Consider the following 27,926-nt stretch of genomic DNA (forward strand, 5'->3'; position numbering starts at 1 on the left):
AAATGCAGCATTTGTATAATTCTTCCAACATGGGATAGGAAATTTACCTAATCGTATCTGTGCTTGATTTCTAGCTCTCATGGCTAAGTATGTTCCTTAAAGTCCTAGCCTGTGGAAAGAAGCTTCTGTCTTTTCTGTGTCTTTATCCCTGCCTCGCCCTTCCATCTCTGCCTCCCCCAAGCTCTTGTGTGCATTGCTCTCCCATTGTACGCACATCTGTGACCAGCACCAGCCATTGCTAATGCAAGAGTGTCCACCCTCCTAAGCCAGCATTTGAAACCAAGCATTGAACTGGGTCTGCAAGCCCAGTAGAGGGTGCAACTGCTTTGCATTGGTGCAACTGTGAGGTAAAACCTTGGTTTGGGCCAGGGATGAGGGGAGCCATCTGTTCAGGAAAGAACCATCATTTCTGAATCTCCCTGAATGTGAAATGACATTGTGCAGGGAACCAGCTTTAGCCCAGATACCACTGCAGCTTTTCAAAATTTTAGGATCTCCCTGCCCACTTGATGAAGATGCTCAACCTCACCCAAGAATGTACTCCTTTGTTTTAGATTTTTTTTTCTTCTGTAACCAGATACTGTGGATCCAAAGAGAGTTTAGTTTTCATTTGGAGGCAGGTTTCTATTGGATGGAATTTCACATCACATCTGAAAGTTTGCCTCGTTTTCTTTGAGAGCCTGGCTGGAACCTTAAGAGGATGCAAGCAGACCCCTCCCTTCCTTCGGCCACTTTCTGCAGGGAGCCGAACAAGACAAGAAGTGGAGCAAAGTTTTGATTTATACAGTAGTAGAGTGAGGCCAGTGTGTTTGAGGCCTGCCTTGTCTCTCCAGTCATTCCCCCGCTTGTGATGCTGCTGCAGAGGCAAATATGCTGAGCAGGTTCTACCTGGAGACGTGCCGGATGTCCTTGGCTGCTCACCTGCTTGCTCTCTTTTAGGTCATGAGTTCCACCAATGGGGAGTTGAACACGGATGACCCCACTGCCGGCCACTCAAACGCCCCTATCACTGCGCCTGCCGAGGTTGAGGTGGCAGACGACACGAAGTGAGTAGCTCGACCTGGCCTAGTTCGGCTCGGAGCCTCTGGGGCTCAGATGAAACACTATAAAATGGGAGATAATAGAGAGCATGGTGTGTTTGGGGCTGCCTTGTGATTAAGGCAGCCTGCTGGCAGCCCTGGTTTGGATACAGCAGATGTAGTAGCTTCATGCTTAACTTTGCGTCATTCGTAACTGGGGAACATGGTGAAGCTTCCCCAAAGGCCTGCTCCATCTTACCAGCCTTGCCTCCCTTGACTGCCAGCAGAGAGCAGCTTGTCCATCACCTATTACCTGAAATACTTTGACCTAAAATTGCTCAGGTAGCCACATTCTCCATTATCCGTTAAGAGCCCACATTCTCAGTTATCTCAAGGTCTCAGATTAGTAGCAGACTCCTCATAGGCTCCATTTTAATGAGCGGGGACTGATCACTCGGTCCCAAGCTAAGTTCACTGCCCCAGCCAATTGTTTGCTTGTATCCCACAAGATGTTTGCTTGTATCCCAGTCTGATCTGGGGCTAAGCTACCTTCCCCTGGTCAACTAATACTCTTGTTGTGTGAATTACTGACTTGAGGGTTAGCTGTCCTTCTGAGGTCTGATAGAGCCAAAGGCTCCATGAAAACTGGACTTCCTCTGGCCTTCCATCTCCTATAACTTGGGTTTTCCCTCTCCACGTACCTGCAGCCATCTTCACCTCAGCCTTTTGTGAACTGAAAATGTCGGCTCCTTTCGTTTAAATGGTAACGACGTAATTTGGATATCCTTTCTCTGTAGGTGCTGCTGTTTCTTTAAGAGGAGGAAGAGGAAAACCATCCAGCGCCACAAGTGAAATATCCCTGTTGGTGGAAGCCAGGATCCTATTGGGACTGCATTTCCCCCACCCTCCTTTCCCTTCCTGGCCAAGGATAATGGATCTTGGTTGAATGGGGGGGGAGTGGCTTCCCCACCTGCTCTCCCGCTCCAGTTTCGTTGGCGGGTAGAGACGCAAGCGGCTTTGACTTTCCTAGCAGGCACGTGGGGGGCTTCCCCCATCCATTTTTTTTTTCTTTTCCCTTCCTCCCAGGAGATGCCAATGGAGGGGTGGGGTGGGCACTGGCAGAAAAAGAAAAGCACGTTGGACTTCTTGCTCAAGTGTCCTCCTCCTCTTCCTCCTGGTCCATAGAGGAAAAAAAGCATTAATATTTATGCAGCGGTTCCCCCCCTCCCCCATTTGTCAGTTTATTCATCCTCCACCCCTCTTTGGAGCCCCTCAAATAGCTTTTGGAACAAAAACAGAAAATGGGAATCAATTCTACTTGTTTACCTTTAGAAGAAGCAAAGTGATGATTTTGAGAACAGCGCCTGCCCGTGTTTCTTTTTCTCTGTCGTTTGCTTCAGTCTCTCTTAAGTTAATTTAGAAATTGCATTTTTGGCCCTCGTGCCGCGGAGGATCTCCCCACCCCTACACCCTTCCTGTTGTAGCCATACAAACCGTCTTTCTTTTTTTGTTTTGTTTTGCATTGATTTTTAAAGAGGTTCCCCCCCCCCCCTCGCCAAGTCTGCCTGTTGCCCTCTTTCGGTTGAATTTCCCCAGCCCTGCCAAATTCTTCATTGGTGACATCCCTTAAGGAAGCTTTGCCCCCGTTCCCCAAATAAACACGAGAGGCAAAATAGATGCATCGTGCAGGGGTCGGGAAATAATTACACTTCCTCATTTCTCAGTGCACTTTTTTTTTGTAGCAATACCAGCAACATCTGTGTCTTGAAAATGATCCAATTTTAGATTTATTTTTTTTTAATGTTAAATAAGACCTACCCACTCCCAGGTGGGGGAGAATAAGGGCAAAAGTCTTGGATCTCAGGAACGGCAGCCTGCCAAACATAACCCCAAAGCCAACGTCCGTTGTTAGAGAACCGTGGAGAAGAAGGGGACCTTTCATGACCAAAGTGGACAGGATCACTAGGTGAGATCGTTCCATACGGTGGCCCTCGCAGCACCTGGGCCATCGGAGGCACTTGCCAATTTTATTCGAAATAAATAGGTGGCAAGAGTTACACAAGCTTCTATTTGGGTGGAGAGAGGAGGCCGTCTGATGAAGTATCATGTAAGGACAATCCACTCTGTTGTTTTCGTCTGTTCTTTCTCAAAACTCCATCAGCCACCTGCACTTCCAGCTTCCCAGTTGGGTGATGGCCAACTTAATCAGCTCCTGCAGAAATGTCGGTATGACTGTTAGTAGGGTGGAGACGAGCAAAAGGTTTAGCAGGTCTGTTACGAAAAAACACCCAAGCCAAGCCAAAATCTACTTTGCTAGGGAAGGAGATGGGTTTAGAGTAAGGCCTGCTTCTGGTTTTCATATGGTGGGGGGAGCACGCTTGCCCCTTCGTATTTCATCACTAGCTTATACGCCTGCCCCAGCCTCCCACTGAACGAGACAAAGATGTGCCTGGTTACTACTGCAGCCCATACGATGTCTGTTGACTGCATAACTCCTGGATTTACATACACCCTGGTCCCTTTCGGTCCTCCAACTGGCCAGGTCAAAACAAACAGCTGCTCTGCAGCCATCAAGGCTACACGTGTCCGAGCTGTTTCAGCATTGTGACAATGGCGGTGCAGCTTCATTATTTCTTTATATATATTTTTATACCAAGGGATAGGACAAGTGGCCCTATGTTGCTCCAAAATATTTGTCTTTCACTCCTGTGTTGTAATTACGGCACTCAGGATGTCAGGAAATGGTGGCAGGTGGGGAGGGGGGAGTACGTTGGTCTTTGCTAAACTGAAGAGCACTCTTGGGTGGGTGGGTGGTGCTACAGACCAAAGGAGTGCATCTTTAAAATTTGCCACGCACCTCATCATTAGTGCTAAATCATGTCTATTGGACTTCATTCACCCCTCCTAATTATGAGAGGGTTACTGCCTCCTCACCTAATAGCCTTGAAGTTGTTCACTTTCTAGAACTAGAGTTAAACCTCTCCCCCACCCAAAATGTGGGTTTTAAGATTCTAATCCCCTGCTTTCAGGGTTGCATAACTGATACCAGTCCTGCGGATGACTCTGAAGGGAACGCAGTGGGTGCAGATCCTCCCAACGCAACCATTTATTGCAAAAGCTGGCACTTAATTCTTTGTGCTTTTCAAGGTGGATAAGAATTTATTTGCCCTCTTTGAATGAATGTTTTTGTGGCCATTTGAAGTAGAAAAAAAGGAAAGCAGGGACTAAAATTCAGAATATTATCTCACTTTATTGGTCTTAGTTTGTAAACTGTAACAGCAGTGCCTCTGCCACGCTAAACAGAATCAAAAGGACACAGGAGTGGAGGTCCTAGGAAAAATCCTTGGTTTGGGCAACTTCCATTAAAATAGGACTGCTTAGGTTTGTGCAGTGTTTGTTTCCCAAACAATGCAGAGAGAGAGAAGAATGCAGCCTTAAGCAATGTGCTGGGAAAAAAAAAATTCCAGTCCCAGGAAGGTGTGTAAAACAATTTTTTAAAAAAATTAAAAAATGTTTATGTAAAGAGTGCATGAGTGTGCTTGGACTACCAGTTGCAATGTGGATTATTCTTTTATTTTCCTTTTTTTTAAAAAATGTGACAAAGTTTTAAGGGACAACTAAAGTGACGGAAAACAAAACACATCAGCGAGGGTTGTAGTTGGCCCTCCCAGCACTCTGGTCTTACCAGGTGGAAGTTTTGGCCCATGTTGTCTGATACGCATCCAAATGAATCCTGCAGGCTTAATTGTGTGGTGGTTTTGTTTTTTTAATTGTGTAACAAAAGAAAAGTAATTTCAAGCCTGAACAGAAATGAGATTTGTACTGGTGTAGCTCCAAAGCAGAAGAGAGACTGTGGCATTGCAAGTTTAGTTACTGCTTTAAAAAAAAAAAAAGTGTACACAGGTTACGGTGTATAAGTTTCTCTTGAAGCTTCTTTGAAGCCATAGAAGTTAGGGCTTTTTAAAAAAAAAAAAGAAAAAAGAAAAAAAAAACCTGAAAAACCAAAAATTAAAAAATTAAAAAAAACCTTAAAAATAAATTCCGCAAAAACGTTTCCTTGTGTTTTGGTTTAAAGTACAGAAGTTTTGTCTTGAGAGGAAGAGTGGAAGTAAAGTGGTTTTCGGCGACTTATTTTGGAAAAGGAAAGAGTGCTATAATGCAACAGGAAGAAAGTTTCTAGTCTCTAGAACAGTGTTTCTCAACCTTGGCAGCTTGAAGATGGGTGGACTTCAACTCCCAGAGTTCCCCAGCCAGCCATGCTGGCTGGGGAACTCTGGGAGTTGAAGTTCACCCATCTTCAAGCTGCCACGGTTGAGAAACAGATGCTGCCAGGAAGCCTGTGAGCATGGCATGAGTTCCAGCCAATGAGCATCCTCCTCCTCTTCCCCTAATCCCTCAGGATTCAAAAATGAAGAGTCGGTTCCTTCCTACTCGTTACCCATGAGCGGACAGCCCGCCCACTCATGAATAACTACTGTGTGTGACACCCAGGCAGGACTCACCCAAATGTTCAACCCTAAACTCAGCTTAACAAAAAAACGAATTGCTGTGCTCGCTTAATGTGCGATGCCTAAGCAAATAAACCATATTATCCCGCAGTGTGATGGCTTCTATGACGACTGCATCCCATTTTAGCCTAGTCCACCATGTTGTTCCAGAACATGAGCGCGGAGGTAGTGCAACCTCGTAACTGGATGCTTGTTCACACGTTTGTGATGTTGCTTCCTAAACGAAACTCTAGGGTCATCTGACAGTTGCCAGTTGTTTCTGCTCCAACGTGCTTCCTATTCTTTCGTCAGGGTATTGTTTGTGTGGTTTAGGTTTTAACATACTACATGCCAGAGGATGCATCTCTCTTTACCAGCATTCCTTGTCAAAAATGACCATCCCTGAAATCAGACTGGGGAAACCAGTGGTTGCCTACAGCAAACCGTACGTCTCTTAACAGTGGCTTCCTATAGATCTTACAAAATCAAGAAAATCTGGGAATCACAACAAACAAGTGGTTGAGCTTCACAGAAGTAGCTACCGGGTGTATGAATTCCAACCTACTGATTCTAAGATAGTTTCAAGAACAGAAGCAGCTATTCTAGGCCAAGTCAGATCCTTGGTCCATCACGCTGAGCACTGTCAGTGTTCGCTGTCCACAACTCTGCCACTGCTTTCCTGGTCGTCTTTCTGCAGATGTCTAGTCTTCACCCAGGACTCTCCTGTGTACAAAACATATTCTGCCCTCTGCAATTTAAACTTAGTTGTGGGTCTCCATTCTCTCATGTCACCAAAAAAAAAAAAAAAAAAAACTTGCTTAAAGACAACTTTGCTGCCTTTATTCACTTGCTATTTACAAATAGGAAGGAAGGAAAGCGATGGTGAAACACTGAATAATACAGTTTCTGATACATTTATTATTGTATAGTATGGCATGAGCAGTTGATGACACTATTGGAAGTTTGTCTCTTGGTACCACCAAGATTAATTTGCAAATGCTAGAATTTGCATCAGGCTCCAAGAATTTCAACTGAACTTTCCCTTCAGTTGGTGACATTTTAATAAACACCAGATTTTATACACAATCAGAGACCCACCTCCCAAAGGGATTTCAAAGGATGACTGCACAGAAGCACTTTCAGTCATCCAACTTAAAGTAGCCTGCAATCATAGTTACAAACCATTTTTAAGCTTTTTTTTAAGTAGGCCTTTTAAAAAACTTATTCAATGATTATTTTTTTGTCTATCTACAGAAAAAACATTAGTGCATTGCTGAGAAAACAGGTCTCTGAAAAATGAAGGGTGGAGGAGATAAGGGCATGTTGAGAATCCTTTGTCTAGCAGGAAAGCAAGCTATAAAGTTTATAGCCCTACGAACTAATATGTGGATATCGAATAAGCCTTTTGATAAAAATCACTGACACGCATATTTCCTCCGCTCTGCTGAAGGGGAGCTAGTAACCGAAGAGTGGTTCCGTTCTTCATACTGGCCATAATCGAAATGTACACACATGTATTACACAGTGAGTGACAATACACAGGGAGACAGTCAAAAACAGACTTGCATGACATCATAAGGCTCAAGGACCTCTGTGGAATAATCCATACTTCCCAATACAAGCAGTTTCAAAGGGAAACACTGATGGTGGCAGACCGAAAACCAGGGCAACCCTTTTTCCTGATTTTGCCCTGGCTGCAGACTTTTTGTGGTCGAACAGTCTGCTAGTAAGAACCAGAGGAAGATGAGTTCAACTTGGGAGCACCAACGTGGCCTTAAAGCCATCAGGACAAACTCGAGGTGTTACATTTGAAGGCAGCCTTCCCAAAATAATGGCCTGACTGCTGGCTGGAGAATGATGGAAGTTGCAGTCCAGCACCTCAAGAAGGCACCAGATTGGGGAAAGCAAGTAAGGATCGTTTCCTTGCAGTTTGGATATCTGAGAAACAAATGTACCGCAACACGTCCGAGTATCATAGATGAATTACCCAGATACTTCATTTCTCGGAGAATTCAACTGCTTTCTTGCTGATTTATTACTTACTCTGGAGAAGTGTATCATCTTAACACATAATATGGTTTAGAATATGGTTTGGGTGCAAATAATCACACCAAAACTCATGGATGTCGACAGACACTTTTGCCGTAACAATGGATAAATGAATTTGTACTACATCACAGCTGGATTTAGTTTTGCCCTCCAACTGTAAAGAAAAGCTGACCCCCACCCCATTTTGCAGGGGGGGGGGGAGAGGGAGAAAACCCTTATTGCCAGAATAAAGGTTTTGGATAACCCCCTCAAATACTTTCTAGGACTGATTGCTTCATACTGCGATTTCCCCAAAGCAACAATGTAGGTAAGTAGCATGAATAGCACACTGACAGCTGAGATTTGCAAGTAGGAACACAGATATGGGGTACTAGTGAACAAAGCAACACCTGGCAAAGAGTAATAAAGTCCTTTCAGTCAGGGACTGCCACGTATTGTTAGTCCAAGTGATGCTCAGTCAAAGCACAGCTGGGGAAGCCATTCTGCCAAACAGCTGATTTTGCCTAGGGCCATCCTGAATGCATCCGAGGTACCACTGGAACAATGGTACCAAGACATGCTTTTTCTGCCCACTCCAAAATAATCATGTTCTAGCTTAAGAATCAGTGAACATAAAGGGGCATTTTTCCCCTGAAAAAATTCCTGAAACCTCTCTTTCTGAATTACATTTCTGCAAAAAATGGCTTAAGACACAGTGAGTTCACTCCCTGTTTAGGGGGGAAAAACATACACACAAACTAAGCACAGCACCAGCCTGTCACTAGGGTAACAAGAATCAAAATGCATTGTTAAGTTGCACTATATTAGCAGCAGCAGCAGCAGCAGCAACCTTCTGAGGATAAAAGTCCAGAAATTTCAGACGCTTCTCTTACTACAATGATCAAGTACACATGGTCATGAACTGCCTCGTGGCCAAGGCTATCCCGAGGGAGACCCACAGCCTCCTCTTGACAATTCAGCAACCTCACCCAAGTTTGAAAAGCCATTTAAGGTAGATCTTAAGACAGCCTTTCCCAATATCACCCTCCAGGTATACATCTTAGCCTCCAACCTGCATCATCCTCGCCAAGCAGGGCTGCCTGTGTCGTCTGGATACGACAGGGGTTTCAATCTGACACATTGAGAAGATACCAGGTCAGTAACAAATGCCTTAAGGGCTATTTCGTCGCCCCTGAAAGCCAGCACACACACACTGGAAGGTCAGTCGACTGGCCTGTGTTAGTTCTGCTATTTCCTCAGGTCAAGGATTGTCTTGAAATGCTGCCTGTCATGCAAAAGGCTCACCCCTACCTTCAGACTGTGGACACCATTACCCCAAAGAGAATAAGCCATTTGTCCTGCTAGGCAAGTGGAAGGGGACAAGTGCATTTTGAATAAAGCCCCACCACTCTTCTGATATTTACCAAACCACCATCTAAGCTGCCTTCTCCGCCCCCATGCTGGCCTCCTACCTGCCAGAAGGGGGGGGTGCCTCTTTGGTGGGGGCTCACTTCTCATAGGAGTAAGTTCGCCTCCGTGAGAACAGCTAGATGTAAAAGCAACAAAATCACCCGGCCAGACCGCCAACACAAACAGAAGGGACTGGCAGCCCCACCCCAGCCTGGCAAGCAAGGCCAACATGCATCTGGTTGTGAACATCACACCCCACACCAGCCACGTACAGCACGTGCAATCTGGGAGTGCTTGCCCAATCTGAGTCTGCTGACTGGAGTCCATCCTATCGCTATGGCAGAACGCAGGCCGTCGATCTCAGCTTCAAAGGGCACGTGGAGGGGGTGGGAAGGGAGCGCTGAGCCTGTCCGATGGTGAACTTCCAGCAGCAGCAGCTATGTGTAGAAGATGATCTCTGGGATCTGTCCATCTTCCACTGAGGTGCCGTTGTTGTTGCCAGCAGCATAGCAGAAAGTAAAACAGGTCTTCGTCCCTGTTGTGGGTGACTCGTGGACCACCTTCCGCAACCCTTTGGTTCCATAGTGAGAGTCGGGTCCCTGTACGGATCATCAGACAGAAAAAAACGAAGTTGTAAGAGCAGCATCCCTTTATCTAGCCCTGAGGCTTCTCTGCTGAGGCTTGGACCATCCACTTGACTCCCATCGACCACAGCAGGCCTGAACCCTGAGCAACCCACCAAAGCGAATGCAGCCAGTGGTTTATTTTTTAATTACTGCGTTTATATTCTGCTTTTCCCCTGGGAGCCCAAGACACCACACACAAGGGAGTCCCTCACAAGAACAACCAACCACTGAGGCGCTCTGCTTCCACCCTGCTGCACCACGAAGGGCCCACCCAAGGAGATTCATAAAGAGCTACTTGCTCAGCACTACTAACACGGCACAGCGTCAAGCAAATCTTAAAATCAGCCCGCCGGGCTGTTCAGGTTCCTTGCCTTCTCCCCACCAAGCACAGCAAATTCAGAAAAAGCAACTCCTGAGTTTCTCTTCAAGAATATCCCCTCCTGCCCGACTCAAAGCACCTTCAGTGTTGCACAGGCTGTGTAACTGACAGTGGGAAGGATCTCAACAGGCTCCTTAAACATGACCCGGAAAGTATTGGAGGATCCATCGCAGCTAAACCCAGTGTCATTTTGGCCCAGGACTGTGTTGCTGTCCGTGTGAATTATCTGAAAAGGTGGAAGGAAAAGAGACAGAAAACGGAAAACTTAACTATGATCTTCTGGGAACATAAATACAGTTTTCTAATTTCTAATATACATTAATGGAAGAAGTTGCAACTTTGCTTAAAGCAAAAACAGCAATGTTCCTTTCTGGTAACAAGATCAAGGGGAAGTACCCATACATTCACTGTCGCTGCCTCACAACCCATTCAAAGAAATGAAATCCAGGAAGTTATTTACCTGTATATTTACTTGATAATCTGTGGGGCCATGGATTGAGCCATACAACCCAAATCCAACTATAAATATCCGCTTGTTGACAGAGAACCTGCAGGGTTTGAAAAAAAAAAGAGGCCAAATCAATGTCAAAGACAAGCCAGTAAAAGGCTACTCTAGTTATAAAGTTGGTGCCCTCTTCTCTCTCTGTCCTCTGGATAGCCCATATTTTGAATACCCAACACTTTCAGAACCTGAGATTTGAAAATAACTTGTCAAGCCAACAACAGCCACCTATCCAGGTCTGCACACCATCATTTCAAATAAAAATTCATGGGATGGAAACAAAGAGGGGGCAAACCTTTGAAGCGGTGCCAGATGCTTGCTGCTTTCTGCACCTGATTACCATTTGTTCTGTTCCCAGAAGGACCTAAAGGAAGGCTTTTTTACTACAGTATACGAGAAAAAGGTGAATAAACTGATAAGCATCCATTTCAACCTGTCCAACTGCAAGATAACAGCAGACTACGTGACGTTTCGGGATTATTGACCCACTTACTGATACTGGAGTAAAGATCAACAGATTGTGGGCCATGCTCCACTTCCTGGGGGCACACTCAGCCCAGCTTAAACTCTCTCACAAAGTATAGATAGAAGTGAGTTGTATACGTGAATTACATGGAAGACAGCAGGCAACTCATGCCAGGGTACACCTGACCCTTCGCACCTATGAATCAGCATCTGTCCCCTTCCTAGCCCTATCCCAGGTTGGAGCCCATCAACAGGAGCTAGCCTCATCTGCCTGCCTTCAGTCCCCCAATGGCATTCCCAGGATTATACTTCATTGCTCAAACTACAGACTTCTTAAAGTTTAATTTTTCATTTAATTAATTTTCTCCTGCGTCATGGCCACTTTTATCCTGGCCCCACCTACTTTTCGAGCAGACCGTTCAAAAGCAAGACTTGGAACCTGGACTCCTCCCAAGGGTTCTCCTGCCCCCACCCTGCCCGCAAAGGGGCACTGTTACTTGCTGCTCTGTCTGATGACGAATATAGCTCAGATACCCAGAAGTGCTCTACATGACAGGCTGCTCCAATCGTTTCATCAGACAGGGGTAATCGGAAGCTCTTCCAAAATTTCCCAAAACAGCTGGCTGAACCACCTGGAAGCCCAGTGACGTTTCCCCTGGCCTGGTCAATGGAGCAGTGCTGGAAAGAATACCTGATCCGGTCACTGGTCCCACTGTATCCCCAGCGGCTTTCCACTTGCTGGAAACGGTTGATGCTGCACTCTTTCCCTCTCAGGCAGCAGCGAGGGCGGTCAATGAACTCCACCCGTGGCTTGGGGTTGACAGTGAAATGGAGGAACAGGCTAACCACTTCACGGTCAGTGAGGATCCCCGACTGAGCTGGCCCTGGAGAAAGCAGAACACCTGAGGAACTCTGATAACCACAGTGAGAAGACCACCACTCTCCCTGAGATACGTCTTTCCTGCTTTTCCTCCCAGAGACCAGCTATCTCTTAGGGATGATTTTTCAGGTAGTCCTTGACTTACAACAGCAATTGGGACTGGCATTTCTGCCACTAAGCAATGAGGTCATAAAGCACGTCCGCATCATTTAGCGACGGCAATCCCCAAAGCCAACAGGGAGTTGCAAGTCCCAGGCCTGCAGGCAGGCAAGAGGCTGTTGTTGGGTGGGGGAGGGAGGGGCTGTGCAGGAGGGTTGGGGAGGGTGCGCGACAGGTGCAGTGCGGGTCAGGGAGGGTTGGGGACCATGTGCGAGAGGCACTGTGTGGGTTAAAAATGTGAGGGGGTGTGCAAGAGGCATGCTTGTTGGGGAGGATCAGGGAGAGTGAGTGAAGGGGTGCACGAGAGGCACGATGCGGGTCAGGGAGGGTACGAGGGGTTGTGCAAAGTGCGGTGCAGATTGGGGAGGGTGTGTGAGAGGCATGGCACAGGTTGCGGAGGGTGCGCGGAGGTGTACGAGTGGCCGGCATGGCGCTAGCGCAGGGGGGCTGGGGGAGGGTGTGCAGGTGGGGTAAGACTTACCCCAGCATCTTGCAACCTTCTCTGCTGTTCCCCATTGACTTTCTGGGGAAGCCAGCAGGGAAGTTTGCGAATAGCAATCACATGATCGCAGGGCACTTGGCAACCGGTCGTTAAGTGTGAATGGGTTGCCAAGCACCCAGATTGTGATCACGTGACTGCGGAGGTGCTGGGATGGCCAGAACTCCAAGGATCAGTCTTGACCACTATTTGTTCAGTGCTGTCGTAACTCGGAACAGGCACTGACCAAATGGTAGTAGGTCGAGGACTACCTGTAATCACAGGGTTGTTGTTGTGGGGAAAATAGGAGGAGGAAGGAGTATTAGCTATGTTCACCGTCTTGAGTTATTTATAAAAATAATAAAGGCAGGACAAAAAAAATTAAATAAATAAATTGCTTTTTCTGCACACTGCAGAGGATTGAATCAGATGGACCTTGTGGTCCCTTCCAGATTCGCAATTCTATGAGAAGTACACCCCCTCCCCATGTTTACTGTTGTCCAGTGTTCTCACAACCACCATCTAACACAGCATGCAGGGGAATTCTGGGAGCTGAAGTCCACAGTTGCTGAGGTTGAGAAATACTGGCCTAACACAAGGCGAGACAAAGTATGTATTCAAGCTCAACAAGCAAGTTCCACAAACTGAGCAGAGGCCTCCCCCGTTTTGCTCAATGCTAAGCGTAATATCAGGCTACCGTAATATTCTAGTTTGGGAAAAGCTGTGAACGGATGCACGCCATAAAGAAAGCACAGAATATGAAATTAACTGGCAGCCAATGCAGGAAGAGTTTTGACTGTCTTTTTTTTTTTTACCTGTCTTAGTATAATAATCAGAGAAGAACAATGCAGGTAAAAATCAAGCCATATTTTAAAGTCAGTACCGAAGTAGCTACAGTAATGTGAAAACATTCTTAAATAAAAAATCAGCTGTTTTTACAGGAAGGGAAAGTATTTTGAATCTCCAGCATGCCTACAATTTAAATATGGTAGAATGGACGGAGATTCAGCTTATCGTACTATGGTGTATATCTGACCAGCGCAACACGCTATCTCTCAGCAAAACGGCATCTTTACGAAATGATCCCAATTATCCCTAAAAAATAATCCAAACTGATTCATCTATTACAAACATATTTTCATTTCTTGTCTATATTTATTTAAACCAGTTTTACATCTCCGTAACCAGTCCCCATCAACATCAATGGTTAGCGGAAGAAATATAAAATAATAGATCCTCTGTCCCGTTTAAAAACCTGCAGTGCCCGGTCACTTCAAGGATATTTAAATTGTGTTGATTAGCCCCCTTGACACTCTAGAGCAATGTTTCTCAACCTTGGCGACTTGGCTAGGCTGGCTGGGGAATTCTGGGAGTTGAAGTCCGTGCATCTTAAAGTTGCCAAGGTTGAAAAACACTACTCTAGAGCAAGTGTGGGCAATCTCTGGTCTTTCGCCTAATTTCATCCTCTCCTGAAATACAGATGGCAAGAATGATTTCTCCTTCAATCAACAGCCCATCAAAGGGGGACAGAGGAGAAAAAAGAAAGGGGAATAACAGACAGGGGATGACTGACCACTTTGCCTTTCACCCCCTTCACCAAAGAGCTCAAGCCCTATCTTTCTCTATTCTAGAGGACCCAATAAGGAAAACCTGAAATCTTCACTTTCTAAAACTGCTGAGACACCCCGAACATCCCAGTAAATACTCGGAATTTGGCTGCTTCTTAGCTAAATAACCATTATGAAAAGCAAATCGTTGCCAAGTTTCAAAACTACTTCAATATGATGGTTCAGAATCTTCATCTGTTAGAAGAGGATTTATTTTATTCTTCCGCTTACGTGATGTTCTGTATCTGAAGACTCTAAAACATCTTACAAATAATATAAAATTCTTTATATTCTATAAATCATTTTCATGGCTCTTTAAAAATACAATAGGGGAGGACTTCCAGTGGGAATATGGCCAACTGAACAGCTTTGCTGCAAGCTCAGTGGGCAGACCTGACAGCATGGACTTTTTTGGGGGTGCAGACAGGCTTTTCCTGATGCCCTAGAGCATTTTCATGGACAGAAAATGCTCAGAATCATCCCATTTGTACTCCGGAACATCGCCTTATAGCCTGAGGACTGCAATCAGTGTTGCGTCAATCTGGTAAGAGGAGATGGGAGTCGGGGACGCCGTCATTTTCCAGACCACGCTGCAGCCTAATGGGAGACTGGGTCAAGCCTTTCCCATTTCCAAATCACCCAATTTATATATTTTTAAAGTTTCTGTACCCCAAGAGAGGCTTTCCACAGCAAGAAGAAACAAACCTCTTGGTGCTTATCGTTATTTCTGGATTAATCTTAAAACTTTTTTTTTAATTGCTGGGTTACTTCCCATTTAAATCTTAAGGAGGACTGACAATAAATAATCATCTTCCTGTTACTATTTTTGTATTTAATTTCAAGGATTTAACGTTTTCCTACACATTGACGTTGCTGTTGTGAGTTTTCTGTTTTTCTGTCTACTTGCTTTGGGCGCTGTAGCTGCTGCTGAGAATACTTTCTCTTTTGTCAATATCACTCAGTAACTTTCCGATACCTTTTACTAACCCACCAGTTCTGTCCTGTGCTAGCCAAGGATCCAGGGGAGGCCATAATCTACTGCCTGGAAGATGGACGACCTTAAGAAAATCTTCTCAGAGCTTCGTTCTGGGCTTTCAAAGAGACTTTCCGTGATATCCATCAAATTATTCTGCAAGATACTTGGGTTGTTTTAGAAAATATCTGCCCTAAAATGTGTCAACTGCTTGTGGATGTTTTGGAGGAAGAGGAAGAATTCTATCAAGAGTGAGATACTTCTCCTGACAGCGGACTTTTTGAAGAAATGCCAGGCGATGAATAGACTTTGGTGATGAAGGAGTTAAAGTCTGACTTGCAGGATACCGATGTTGTTTTTTCCGTGATCGTTTTGGGAACAAAATAGTCTTGCTTTGTGGGAGGGTTTTTGACTTTTTAAGGAGGGCAGTTGGGCTGCTTGATGTCTTTATGAAAAATGCCTTGTGTGTCACGTGGAGACAAATAAATGTTCTGGTTTATTTTGATGTGGGATAAAAACAATTAAGAATATATATTTGGTTTGATATTAAGGCTCGTATGACTTCATTTTTCTTTAGAAATTAAGAATATGTATTTGGATAGATATTAAGGCTTGTATGGTTCCATTTTTCGTTAATGATTTAAAGTTTGTTTGATCTTTTAAGCTTTGTAAGATGTAAGTGTTTGGTTTTAGGTTTAATAAAGATTGTTATAGTATTATTAAGTATAAAAGTAGACAATTCAAATGTTTTTATAATTTGATTTTTATTATAGTGGCCAGAAATATATAGAATAGTAGTAGGAAGGAAAGATTTAAATAAATGGGTTCTTTTGGTGGGCAAGTTGATTTAGAGGTTTATATATATATATTTTTCTTCATATATAAGGGGAAGGAGCAATTGTCTTTAGTGATTTTTATGATCTGTCTATGGAATGATTTATAGAAATAATGTGATCTTGGTTAGATTCAGAGTAAGGGATTAATTAGGGAAATTGCTGTATATTCTTCTTGCTGAAAGTTGGAAGTCATCTTGTAATCTCTTAAAAATCTTTCATTTTCTGTTTTCTCACTTTTTTTGTAGTTTTTATCTTTGCTTTAAACTTAATAAAATTCCTATTTAAAAAAATACAATAGGGGAGATGGTGAACCAAATATCCGGGTGGGGGAGGCTGCTCCAGACATGAGGGGCCAACAGAGGAATGCATGGAAATGGAGGTTTAGATTTAATTGTGAATGCAAGGGCTTACATTGAATTGTATGCAAGACAGAAAGCATGCACTGGTTTCATCTGGGTGACTGGGGGTACATATGAAGGTTGGTTCACAGGTTGGTTACTGTTGTCCCTTTGCCATCTGCCTTCCAGTGCAAACTGCAAACGTGCCCCTTTGCTCCCAATAGGTGTTTTTGGTATGGGTAAGCAAACTTTGTTTGTAAACTGCCCTGTTACCTAACCTGCCATACCTTTTTATACGTAAGTAGCTGCTGAGGACAGGGAATCAGAATCCAAATGAAGGAGCAGAAATATTTTAAAGTACATAAATACCCACCCTTGCATAAAGCTGTTAACCAATTGGATCTCTGCAGATTCAGAACCCCACTTTCAAGAAAACAGTCCCCAAATACCTGCAGCAAATTCCTCAATTGTCATCAAGGGGAAGCGGATGAGGGACAGCGCTTTGCCCAAAGCTTTCCGCTTGTTCTCCGGTATCACCTGCAACTGCTGCCGCTGGCACTCAGCCTCTGCCCACCGGACCACTGCGTTGAAGAGGCGCACCTCCCGGATGCCAAGGCTGTCCCGCTCCAAAACTGCGACCAGCGTGTCTACCAGGCAAACAGAACATCGTTACCTGCAAGATTCATCATTCATGGCTATTTTTTGGATAAGGGGAAAGGGGGGGGTGCATCCACTCCCCTTTGCTTGCTAGCAAAATCAGCCAGTATTCAAAATCTCCTAACTTCAAGTACCTAATAGACTGAACCACCTGCTCAGGCAGTGCTCCACACCTCTCTTTTACAGAGGGTCCTGGGGAATCAGCAATTTATACAGGCACCTGCCGGGCCTCATTTGAGCTTCTAGAAAAACACACCTCAACAGAGCCAAGAGAGAGTGCGGCGCTGTCTTCCATGCACTGGCCGGTGAAAGCCTGGAGGAAATCACAAGCAGAACCCAAGGCAATGTGAAGAGGGAAGTTAAGATGGTGACAGGAAGGCTGTCTTTCCCAGAGAAGCAGAGCTCTCCCAGTTGTACGCAAACCAACCCTCCAGATGACAAACTGGCGATGGGGGCGTGGGGGGAGATAATTCACATCAATCACACACAGACAACGATGGCACGTTGCTGCAACTGCTATCCTCCTTCCAGAAGCAGCTTGCTCCCTACATATGCTGTCCTGTTGTTCTGTAGAGCTTGGAGGAATTCAACAGCAGAAATCTAGCCTTTTTGCTGGCCACTTTCCATATAGTAAGTCTAGCAAGACAATGCATTTTGGGACATTTTGTGCCGCTGGTGAAAAGCTGGGACCAAACGTCCTCTTTGTGCATCGCCTGACACGGAAGCATGCGGAGGAATGTTGACCAGTCCACCAATGCAGCTCAGGAGGCAGGCAGCTAGTCTGCTCCAAGCTGCAGGAGAAGGACTCACGTGCTCCTCTGCCCAGAAAGTTTTTTTAAAAAATCCCTCCACAAAGGAACTAGTGTCTCACAAGTCAGGCTAAATCAGACCTTTTCTTGACAGGTCCACTTCCCATGGATAGAGTTTTTTCTTATTATGTGTGGAAAAACGTTCAGTCATGCAGGGGATAATATCTGCCTCTATTTCAGAGACTGATGCTTCAATCTCCACTCAGAATCTCTTTGGCTTCATCCAAGGGAAGGTTTTGCTGAACTCCAGAGCTTTTAAAAGCCTCTGCATAAAACCCAGAGCAGTAAAACTCTCTCGTTCTTTCATGAGATTGAAGCAGAAGGCTACACCTAAACTGTAAACATTCAAGCTCATTACTCAAATGTAATAACTTTAAGGACTGGGACCTGAATGTCCTTGTTTTCTTCTTCCTCCCTCCCTCCCTCCTTCCCTGCCTGTCTGTCTGTCTTCTTTGCACTAAGTTTTAAAGCCTGTAGAAAAAAGGTCTTTCTCTCTCTCTCTTGTTTACAGATAACTGTAAACAATTCCAGGAGCTTTGAAACTGAAGAGCAAAATAAACTCACTTTAAAGACTTTGCACTAGAAATACAACTGAAATCTTCAACCTGTATAAATAAGACAAACTAAATAGACTGACAATTTTGCATAATCTATTCTAATTTTACTTGCCAATGGCAGGGACAAAAGCCTAAATAGGCATGTGGGGTTTCAACAGACCCTGCCCACCTTAAATTGCTAATTCTTACAGCTGAGAAATAAACTTTTTTCCCCATGTAAGCTCTGAGAGTATATACCCCTGAGAAGCACATATAAAGACACCTCTACTCAGTTGTTACTTCAGAGAACAGGATGGAGGAACATCCAAGCAAAAGAGAACTAGCAGAAACTGCTGGAACATCTTTCAATTCCAAGGAAGACTTACCCAGGTCAATATCAGTGAAGCCTTCTGCATTGATGGCATCAGAGGTGTTTTTATCTATGTTTTCCAAACAAAGGCTTGCCAACTGGGGCTCATCGAAGAGTCTCGCCTAAGAAACAGCCATCAACCAACAAGGATGAATGGGAGGGGTTCTCGGGGGGAGTTTTTACCCTATTCCATTCACCAGGAGGGTGAAGGTGTCGTAGCTGTACCTGCCCCAAACGCTCCGTATGCACAGAAGGATGGGATAAAAATGCTATAGAAATAAGTATCTCCCAAATTCATATGAGGTGGTGACCACACCTGACCATTGATGCATTTGGTATCTGGTTACATTAGATCTGATGGTGTCAAGGCATCCAAGCCAGGTGAGCGACAACTTCCTTAAGGACTTCACCACTTTGTCAGCGGTTTGCTAAAATTATTTCAGCCACTCATACGCCATATGACTGCACATGGTACCAAGGCCATGTGCAACAAAGCGAAGGACAACAACACATAAAAATGTAAACATAAACCCGTATCTGAATGTTAAAATCGCTGGCACCAATTTAGAGGACTACAGAAGACATGGAAGTAGACCCCTTCCAAGGCTCAATTTTAATTCTGCCTGAAGGGCATTCCATGGTTTGTGAGCCGCACCAGACCAAGTCCTTTCTCTTGGATATAAACGATGGCTCTACGTGTGCTCCACTGATGCTAGCAAGCACCAAAAACAAAACTAACTTGGCTGCCCAGTTTGTTTCCTTTCCAGTTCTTAACTTTAACCAGGAGCCATGATAGTCACTAGGATGTACTATGGAAGCTCATAAGGATCCTTTCCAGCAGTAAACGACAACTGGCAGCTTCACAGAGAATTGATCAGAGAAGGCAGGCAATTAGTCAGTCTCAGCACCTTCCTCGACTCATGCCAAGAACCTTCAACCTAAAAGGCTAGTCCACAGGCAAAGATTTTCAAACATACCTGGGTTAAAAGCATGAATGCATTATCTGCTCTGAGGTTTTTCTTCAGAAACTCCACACAGTGAGCCTCAAGGGCAGGGACTGCGTATTTTTTTGCAGTGTAAAGAGTCGTCATCACAGTCTCTGGCCCAATCTGAACTTCATCTGAATAAAGAAATCTGAGGGGAAAAAATGGGGAGGTGAGGGAAAGGAAAAAATATTCTTGCAATCAAAGCAACATTATTTATTGGAGAAAATGTATCAGGAATGTCGAATTATTAGGTGTTATGCAGAAGGTCCTTCTACGGCCTAATTAAGAGGTAAATTCCCATTGTGCACCAATTCAACAACAGTTTATTTTAAACTAGGACCATTCACCTCACCTGTAAATCCATGAGGACTAGAAACTTCTTTTTAAAATTGGAACGGTTAAGACAGAGTATGCTACACTGGGCAGCAGACCGGCATATGAAATATATATATTTATTTACTACACTTCTGTCTTTCCTTTGCAGATCTTAAAACTAAGTCATTCAGTGACTTCTGCAGTTGAGATATTTGTACAGGGAATCTACCGATTCTAATTCATCTCTCCAAACAATATTCTGGCAAACCTGAAAACCTGCATCTTTGTTGTAAAAATTTATTGATCTATCAAATTTATATAGCTACCCATCTCACCAGAAGAAATGTCTAGGTTTATGTAGTATCTTTATGGTTTATAATTTTCAATTCAATCTCTATTATATCCTGCCTTTCTGACAGGACACTTAATGTGTTTCATATCCAAATATATCTGTAGCAGTTAATTAAATTGCAATACCAGGCTGATCATAACTGCACAATTTAGGGATTATGGCTCACCAGCATTCCTTCCCATATCTTTACCGCTACCTTCTGAGGGCTTATAAACTATACATGAATGCAAACCAGGCTTGCAAGGCCTCCAGCTTGACAAACGGAAACAGATGTCATCATATTGCCAAGTTTTGAGGGTAAAAAATGTGATATTGGGCCTGGACATAGAAGTAGAAGCTAAGAAATAGAAGGGGCATCCCTTAAACTCCTGATCTTTTAAAATTCAAGCCCCATGCATGACAAAGGAAATTAATCTGATCCAGGATAAGAAAGGGAGTGCATGAAAAATCAGAAAGAGAAGCATTATGAATACAGGGTGGGAAGGAAGGAAGCCAGTTAAGAAACTGGAAAGAGCTCCAAAAATACAGGATTGCCATCTAAGACATAGCATGGCTTCCTAAAAAAGTACAAACTACAGCCTTTTAAAAATACCTCAAATAAAAGCGGTGCATGGAACGCCACTGCACCAACCTGGTTGCAGGCAGGTTGCAAATCGGGGGGGGGGGGGAATCACATTACTGGCATGGAAGCAGGGCTTACTTCAGCAAAGCTAAGAAGGCAGCAGGCTCCACATCAGGCAGTTCTATCTCCGTGGAGGTTGTGGCCATCCCGCCATTGAACATGGCATCAAAGACCGCGCTGCCCACAGCCAGCACAAATCTGACATATGAAAACACAAACAAGAAAAGCCTTGCTTGACTGGATTCTGCTCTCAATCTTTCCTCTATTTTTATTCCACCATTTTTCGCCCCCCAGAGTTAAATTGTACATAAAATACCACAGACAACAATGCCGAAAATCTGCATACTCACAGATTCCAATGCACAGGTCATACAGCTTGGAATAAATGTGGGTATATATTACACAATTCCTAAATAAAGTAAATTTAAATCGTATCTGAGTGTTTTACAACTGCGTTAAGATTTACTCTTGCTAGTCCTTAAGACCAAATTCATGGACTTTTACCAAAAGCTGTTTTTCCATAGGAAAAAAAATCAAAGCAAGAACAAAAATATAACTTTAAAAGTCAGTTTAAGCATGAGAGATTAACACATTATTGCCCTCATGATGCACTTTCCATATTCTGGAAAAACATTACTTTGTCATGTAAGTACTAGCCTTTGATTCTGTAAAGTTCTGTGCAATTCATCTTTTATTTTTATTTACTTATTAATTAATTACTAAATTTATACACCGCCCATCTCACTATAAAAGTGACTCTGGGCAGCTATCTTCTCCTATCTTCAAGGAAAATATTCTGTTTAGTATCTTTACATGCATAAAAAGAATTTTAAACATAAACCTTTCATTTTATAATTGCTCCCCTTAGCAGGCACAGCTCAGTTGTGCAAAAAGCGACACAAACTGCACTGCACACATGGCCAGGATTTTGAATTCCATTCTTAGGTAGTACAAAGGCTCCATTTAGCAGCAGCAAACAGATATGATTTAAGTGTTGTAGCAACCGGTTAATGTGCATACACATTGAGGAAATACATGATGCTGCAAACATATTGAAATTAATTCACATTGTTAAACAGAAAGCTGTTTATAAATCATTTCCTAACTACAAGTCATGAACAACTCTTTATTCAATAGTTCTGTACAGATCAAAGCAAGCAGTCAGACCACAAAAAAGCCCCTCCACCCTACACAAAAGGAGAGAATCAACCTCAAACACACCCAGCGCAGACTGGCACCAACTGCCCTGGTGCTTGATCACTGGCTGCAAATGAACAAGGCAGACACAGCGCAAGGCCCTTGGAATTTTTGTGGGTCAAGTTCCCCCTTAGCAGGAGCTCCCAAGAGAACCCTCTCCTCTAACATATTGTGAGTAGGGCACATTTAAAACTTTGCCCGTGGGTGCATTAAGCAAAAAACGGTCCATAGCTTCTTCAGTTCAGTTCTGCAATACTGTACAGAAAGATCAGCAGCCCCACAGTGTATCTGAAGTCCGCATTCAAGAATGCTTTGTGAAAGCCAGGCCATTTTTGACTGTGCCTTGCCTGACCTGTGAGGAACTACCCTTTCATCCTATTGTGCACAATCCTCACCCATCTTGCCCTCAGCCCAGTTCCACCAACCCACCACAGAATAGAAAACAGGCTTTTCAAAGCCATTTGTCCACATAAACTCTCTCTCTCAGCTTCTGGTCCTTCCCATCTTTCCCCATCCCAGTCCCCTCTTTGACCCCACCCATCCCACCTCGGTCAGCCCAGTCTGCCCAAGCCCCTTTCTCTCCACCCCAAATCTGCCACCCCTTTCCTTCCCCCAGCATACGGTCAAAGGAGGGGGGGGCTCCCTTTTGCTGGAAGCGCTCAAGCAGGGGCAAACCAGCCATCCCTTGGTATGCTTTAACTTGGTCTTTTGCACTGAGCAGGGGGGTGGACTCCATGACCTCAATGACCCCCTTCCCCTTCCAGGATTCGGTATACATTCCACCCAAATGACGGACATCCCCCCAGTCACCTCCAGGGCCTCTATAGACCTCTCCCCTCCCCTCCCCTCCCCACGTACACACTCCTATTGATAGCTTCCATAGCCCCAAGGACAGGGCCCTCGTCTTCCTCCTCTTTGAGGTGGGGCAGGGCACCACACCCCATTCCTCGCCCCCTTCCAATTCCCGAGCACCCTCCCCAAGGAAAATGACCCTCCCCCATTCTCTTCCGCCAACCCCCAAGGCCCCCTTCCTCGGAAGCAGAGGCCCCCCCAAGTCCCCTTCTCCGACCTGTGGGCGGGGATGCGCTGGGCGCCGGCGCGGCCTTTGCCCACCAAGAAGTGGACGTCGCTGAGCACTTCGTTGTTGAACAGGAAGGCGAAGCGCTCCTGCACCGTCGGCTTCGTCGCCTGCCAGTTGTAGGCCGGCTCCCGCGGCCCGGGCGGCGGCGGCGAAGGCGAAGAGGAGCCCGGGCCCGAGGGCGAAGCAGCGGTCGCCGCCGCCGCCGCCGCGGCCCCGCTGGCCCCCACCGGCAGCGGGTTGCTGCCTCTTCCTCCCGCTCCGTGGTTGTGCGTGGGCCCGGAGGAGGAGGAGGAGGAGGAGGCCTGAGGCGAAGCAGCGGCGAGAGGCGGGGACGGCGGCGCTGCCTGAGGCGGCGAGAGCAGCAGCAGAGGCCCGTCTCCGCTGTTGGAGCAGGACGAGGGCGGCGGCGGCGCAGGTGAAGCGGGGAGCGGCGATGGCGGCGGGGGCGGCCCGTTGCTGGCCTGAGGGGGCGACGGCGCCGAGGTGTTGGAGGAGAGGCTGCCGCAGCCCCCGCCGCTTCCGACGGGCCCGGCTCCGGCCGCCATTTTGCGCGGTGGCAGCTGCTGGGGAGGGGCCGCCTGCAGCAGGAGGAGGGGGCGGCCGCCGGAGCCGCTGGAGAGGACGACGAGGGCGGCGGCCAGGAGGAGGCCTGAAGGCGGCGGCGGCGGCGTTGGGGCGGCGGGGGAAGGCGGGCGGCGACGGCGGCGGCGGCGGCAACAGCAGCGGCCGCGGCCCATGAGGCGAAGGAGCCCGGGCGGGCAGGGCGGCGGCGGCGGCGGGTGAGGAGGAGGGGCTGCCATGCCTGCTCCGCTATTAATTACGAGGCGGCGGGCGAAGGGGAGAGAAGCGCGTCTTTTTCCCTTCGGTTGGGTTGTGCTCTGATTAAAAAAATTTAAAAAATTATTTGGAATTGAGACGTTTCAGAAAAGAAAGGCTTTGAAAACGCGGTTGGGGGGGTTTGTGCTTACGAAGAACAGACACTGCGGGATGCAGGATTTGGGAGGTCGCGATTCCCTGGAAGCAAGGGTTTTGAAGTAAAAAAAAAGGGGGGGCTTTTTGAAATACGGGCCTTTTCATGACAGAAAACATTTTCTGTTTTTTTAGGGCTCGCTTCTCTTCATCAAATAAAGGTGGTTTTTTTTAACGTATCCCTTGCTGTTTGAATTTGTAAATAGAGTTACTGCAAGCTACCAAGAATGATTTGATGCTGGATGCGGTTTTGTGGGACTGTCGTTTCAAGCAGGGAAAAGGAAAAAGTGTCTCTTTCTGATAGTTTTAGAAAAGGAGTTAAAATGTTTGCCTGATTTTAAATAAGAAAACCCTGATGGGGTTTTTTCTATTTAAAAAAATCATATCTCATTCAGGGATAAATTAATTCAGGGGCACAATAAGAAAACGTTGTATAGGAATATCTATTGCACCACCTATTTTCCAAGTATTTATAAGGCGTCCTATAACAATTGTCAGGTGAAGGATATCATGGAATAAAAACATTTAAATTCAAATCCATTTAAATGCTAAAGTAGAATTGTAACTGTAGTTACCATTAGTCCTGAAGGCAGACTAATTAAGTTTTCCCTGCACTTTTCTAAGCATACAGTTGAATCCTGAATTTTCTTTATTAATGAAACCTTCTGTGGTGCAACAGTTAAGATGTTGGACTTGGATGGGGTAGACCCACCTTCAAGTCCATCCTCAGCCATGGAAGCTCCATGGTGGACTAATCAATAACTGATCAATACAATTAAATTATTCTTAGTGTAAAGGACAGTCAAATAAGCAGTTGATAATCTATGGTGAAGATAGCACAAGGAATTCTTGGCAAGCATAGAAATAAGCATAATCTATGAGAATTTAGCATGTTAGCCAATTCAGTGAAAGAAAGAAAAGGGGTTTCGAGAGTAGCACACTCTGTTCAATTAGAAAGTTGAAGCAGGAGCTCACTGTGTGGTGGTGGCTAGCTACAGCTGGAGAAGCCAGAAGGAGAAATGGAGAGACTTGCCACAACAAAGAAAACCAGAATTTTGGAGGCTTCCCACCAGAGCAAAGAGGGAGAGGAAATTGCAAGATGTACCATTCACACACCCACACACACCAGATATATGCTAAGGGGAACTGTATTTGCACAGATACCACTTTGCTTGAAAATGGGGAATACAGTGTTCTGGATTGAAAAGAAGGGAAAGAACTGAGAGCTGGTGTAATGTAATGGTGAAGATGCTGGGTGAGAAGCAGGGAGACTGGGTTCTAGTTCATCCTCACTTATGGAAGCTCCTGGAGAATTTTAAGCCAATCTTAGGCCAATCGTTTTCTCAGTCCAACCTACCCCACAGGTTTTTTGGGGGAAATGGGAAGAGAGAGCACTATATATGCCACCTTGAGCTGAGTGACGGGCAGAATATGAATAGCAAATAAATAAAAGAATCATCTTTCATTTGCAACTTGTGTGCAGAGCTCTGGTCTTCAAAGGGCAGTGTTAGGACGACTCTCCCACAAAGGGGAAGGAAGGAAGGCAATCTCTATATCAGTAGCTGCTTTTCAGTGTCTTCTGGTTTTATCTGCTTTGTATGCTCCTTGGCTTCCTGAAGCCACAGTTCTCCAGGAGCTGGGGACTCCATTCAAAGGGAGGGTATTATTATACCACACCTTTGTCTGATTCTGGATCCAGCTGATCAGGTGAAGCTGGATGACTGTTCCAGACTGTGAAAGCAAGGCTGCTTCAGGGACCCATGGTGATTGTGCTTCCATTGTTTAAGAAGGCAATGTACTCGAGGAGTTTGATTCAGCTCCTGTAAGGCTGAGGAACCTCCCTAGATGGTACTTCTAATCCAGTTCAATGGTCTCTACTCATTTGAAGGACAACCTGGCTGGGCTCAAGTCCATCCAGTCCTCAAATAGCTCAGAGGTTTCTCTCTAAGCAAAAAGCTGGCAAGTGAGAGGGAAAGCTCAGGGCTGGTTGTCCATCTCTGCAGTTCTTCTTCAGCTATCTGCCCAAAGCAAAGTTATTGCTGATTCAGGAAAAAAAGGTGGTCAAAACCAATGAGAGAGAGACAAAAAAAGAGTAAGGTTGGGCAATTTGACAGGGTTGGGCCCGGCCTGAATAAAAGAATTACCAAAAGGTTGATGGTCCTTTTGATTAACAAAAAGGGTTCCAAGGAAGAACCAGATGCTTATTGCCCTTTGATTAAGGTTCATGTTCCAGCAACCTAACCTTATGCAGATAATGGGTTGTTTTTGCTACAGCTCCCATTGCTTTACCAAGACCCTTCAGAAAACAATGGGGAGACTTGAAGGAGATGTCTGTACAATGAAAAGGTCATGATTGGGTCTTTTTAATACATTTTTATTCCATGCTGCTAATAGAATTGCTGTATGAGGAATGGGGATGCCATGAAGGTACTTTGTTATTGCAAAGTAATTCTTGCTTTTGAAGGTACTTTGCTATTGAAGGTACTTTGCTTTTCTTGAAATTGGACATGCCTGCCAGACTCTTCCTAATGCATAAAGGTATCAGTTTTACTGCAGAAGGAAACACTTCCCTGCAAGCAATGTTTTTGATCCGTTGGCTTGTCCATAATATTAAATTTGCACGAATGTTAAATCAAAGGCAGGGAGGGCAAATCAGGGAACAGTCCTGAATTAATCCATTTTGGGGGGGATTTGTGAAACACACCAAGCCAACAAAACTATTTTACACTCCTGTTTCCCAAATAAAGGTTTTTCCTACCATTTTTAAATAAGGATTAGCCAAAGGGTTTGTCATGAGAACAAAAGTCGGTTATTAATTTCTTGCCCAGTTATGCCCATATCCAATTAACTTCAGTGTTAGAAGTAAAAACAATTCGTACTGTATTCAGAACTAAATGTTTGCTAGAATTTCAAGGGTGCCACACAATTGTCCAGTTGGGCCCCTATTCATTCAATATTATAATTGCTTAAAATATCTGAGTAGAATCAACATATCCATCATTTTTAGTGTACCTATCAGTTATAAAGCCTCATTCATTTACTCTTCCCCACTTAGAGGTATTTTTATCTACCTAGTATTGTCTGCATTTATTTGTGGTATACAGCTTGAAATATTTACCAAACAAAGTATTTTTGTAAGTCCAGTTATCTCCAAGTATTTAAGAGAGTCTGAGCAGAAAACAATATTTTTTATGTATTTTCACAGATTTCTATACCATCTGCATAAATCTGGGTAGTGATCTTTGGAAAGGCCCAAGATACTATCAGCATATAAAAACATCTTGTTTAATTCCTGCCATTTGCCTTGAATGTCAATAGACTGTCTTATTAATAACCACTGCAAAGGTTCCAACAGCAAATTAAATATTAAAGGAGATAAGGCATATCCTCTTGAGGCTCCAACTGGTGTAACTCCAGCGAAGATATGTTTATAGAATTACTATGCAATTTGGCATGAAAAACAACATCCATTATGAAGACTGAAAGATTATTGGGACTTTTAGATGAGAGTTACATTGATTTTATCTTGCAGAGGGCAGAAATCTGGTCAGCCAGCAACCAATTGATGGAAGCTATATTTCAATTTTTTTTTCCCTTTGGAGGAAGGTAACATCTCCACCACCACCAGATTCTGGGGCTGTGCATGCTGCAGGCACAAAGTGAAAAATGTACTGTACTGTCTTAGAAATTCTGGAAGCCATGATGTAAAATGCACCAATTGGACACTAGAGGTAGCTACAGACTAGGGTATGCATAAACGTAGTTAAAGCTCACTGACTTCCAGTTACAAAGTTCCACAGCATTGTCCACACCCTTAGAAGTAGGTCAGTTTATTTGTTTATTTA

The 27,926-nt window shown here is 44.8% G+C and overlaps 2 protein-coding genes across 3 annotated transcripts in view; one reads left to right on the plus strand and one right to left on the minus strand.

Moving 5' to 3' along the window:
- Positions 1 to 3,774, plus strand: part of CSNK1G2 (casein kinase 1 gamma 2) — a 68,735-nt gene extending 64,961 nt beyond the window's left edge. For both annotated transcript variants that reach the window (XM_063290771.1, XM_063290770.1), the window contains 2 exons: positions 940 to 1,046; positions 1,817 to 3,774. In XM_063290771.1, the coding sequence (XP_063146841.1) occupies positions 940 to 1,046; positions 1,817 to 1,871 (162 nt within the window). In that variant the 3' untranslated portion in view covers positions 1,872 to 3,774. The remainder of the gene's footprint in view (positions 1 to 939; positions 1,047 to 1,816) is intronic.
- A 4,745-nt stretch (positions 3,775 to 8,519) lies between these two features.
- Positions 8,520 to 23,684, minus strand: BTBD2 (BTB domain containing 2). The gene is made up of 9 exons (XM_063290776.1): positions 23,101 to 23,684; positions 20,913 to 21,032; positions 19,537 to 19,693; positions 18,576 to 18,681; positions 16,637 to 16,834; positions 11,608 to 11,800; positions 10,410 to 10,497; positions 10,029 to 10,175; positions 8,520 to 9,543 (listed from the first exon to the last, which is right to left on the minus strand). Exons 1-9 carry the CDS (start codon positions 23,655 to 23,657, stop codon positions 9,382 to 9,384), a joined length of 1,728 nt encoding a protein of 575 aa, XP_063146846.1. The 5' UTR covers positions 23,658 to 23,684; the 3' UTR covers positions 8,520 to 9,381.
- Between the last annotated feature and the right edge of the window lie 4,242 nt (positions 23,685 to 27,926).

The sequence above is a fragment of the Candoia aspera genome, chromosome 1 (genome assembly GCF_035149785.1).
Source record: "Candoia aspera isolate rCanAsp1 chromosome 1, rCanAsp1.hap2, whole genome shotgun sequence".
NCBI classification, from domain to species: domain Eukaryota; kingdom Metazoa; phylum Chordata; class Lepidosauria; order Squamata; family Boidae; genus Candoia; species Candoia aspera.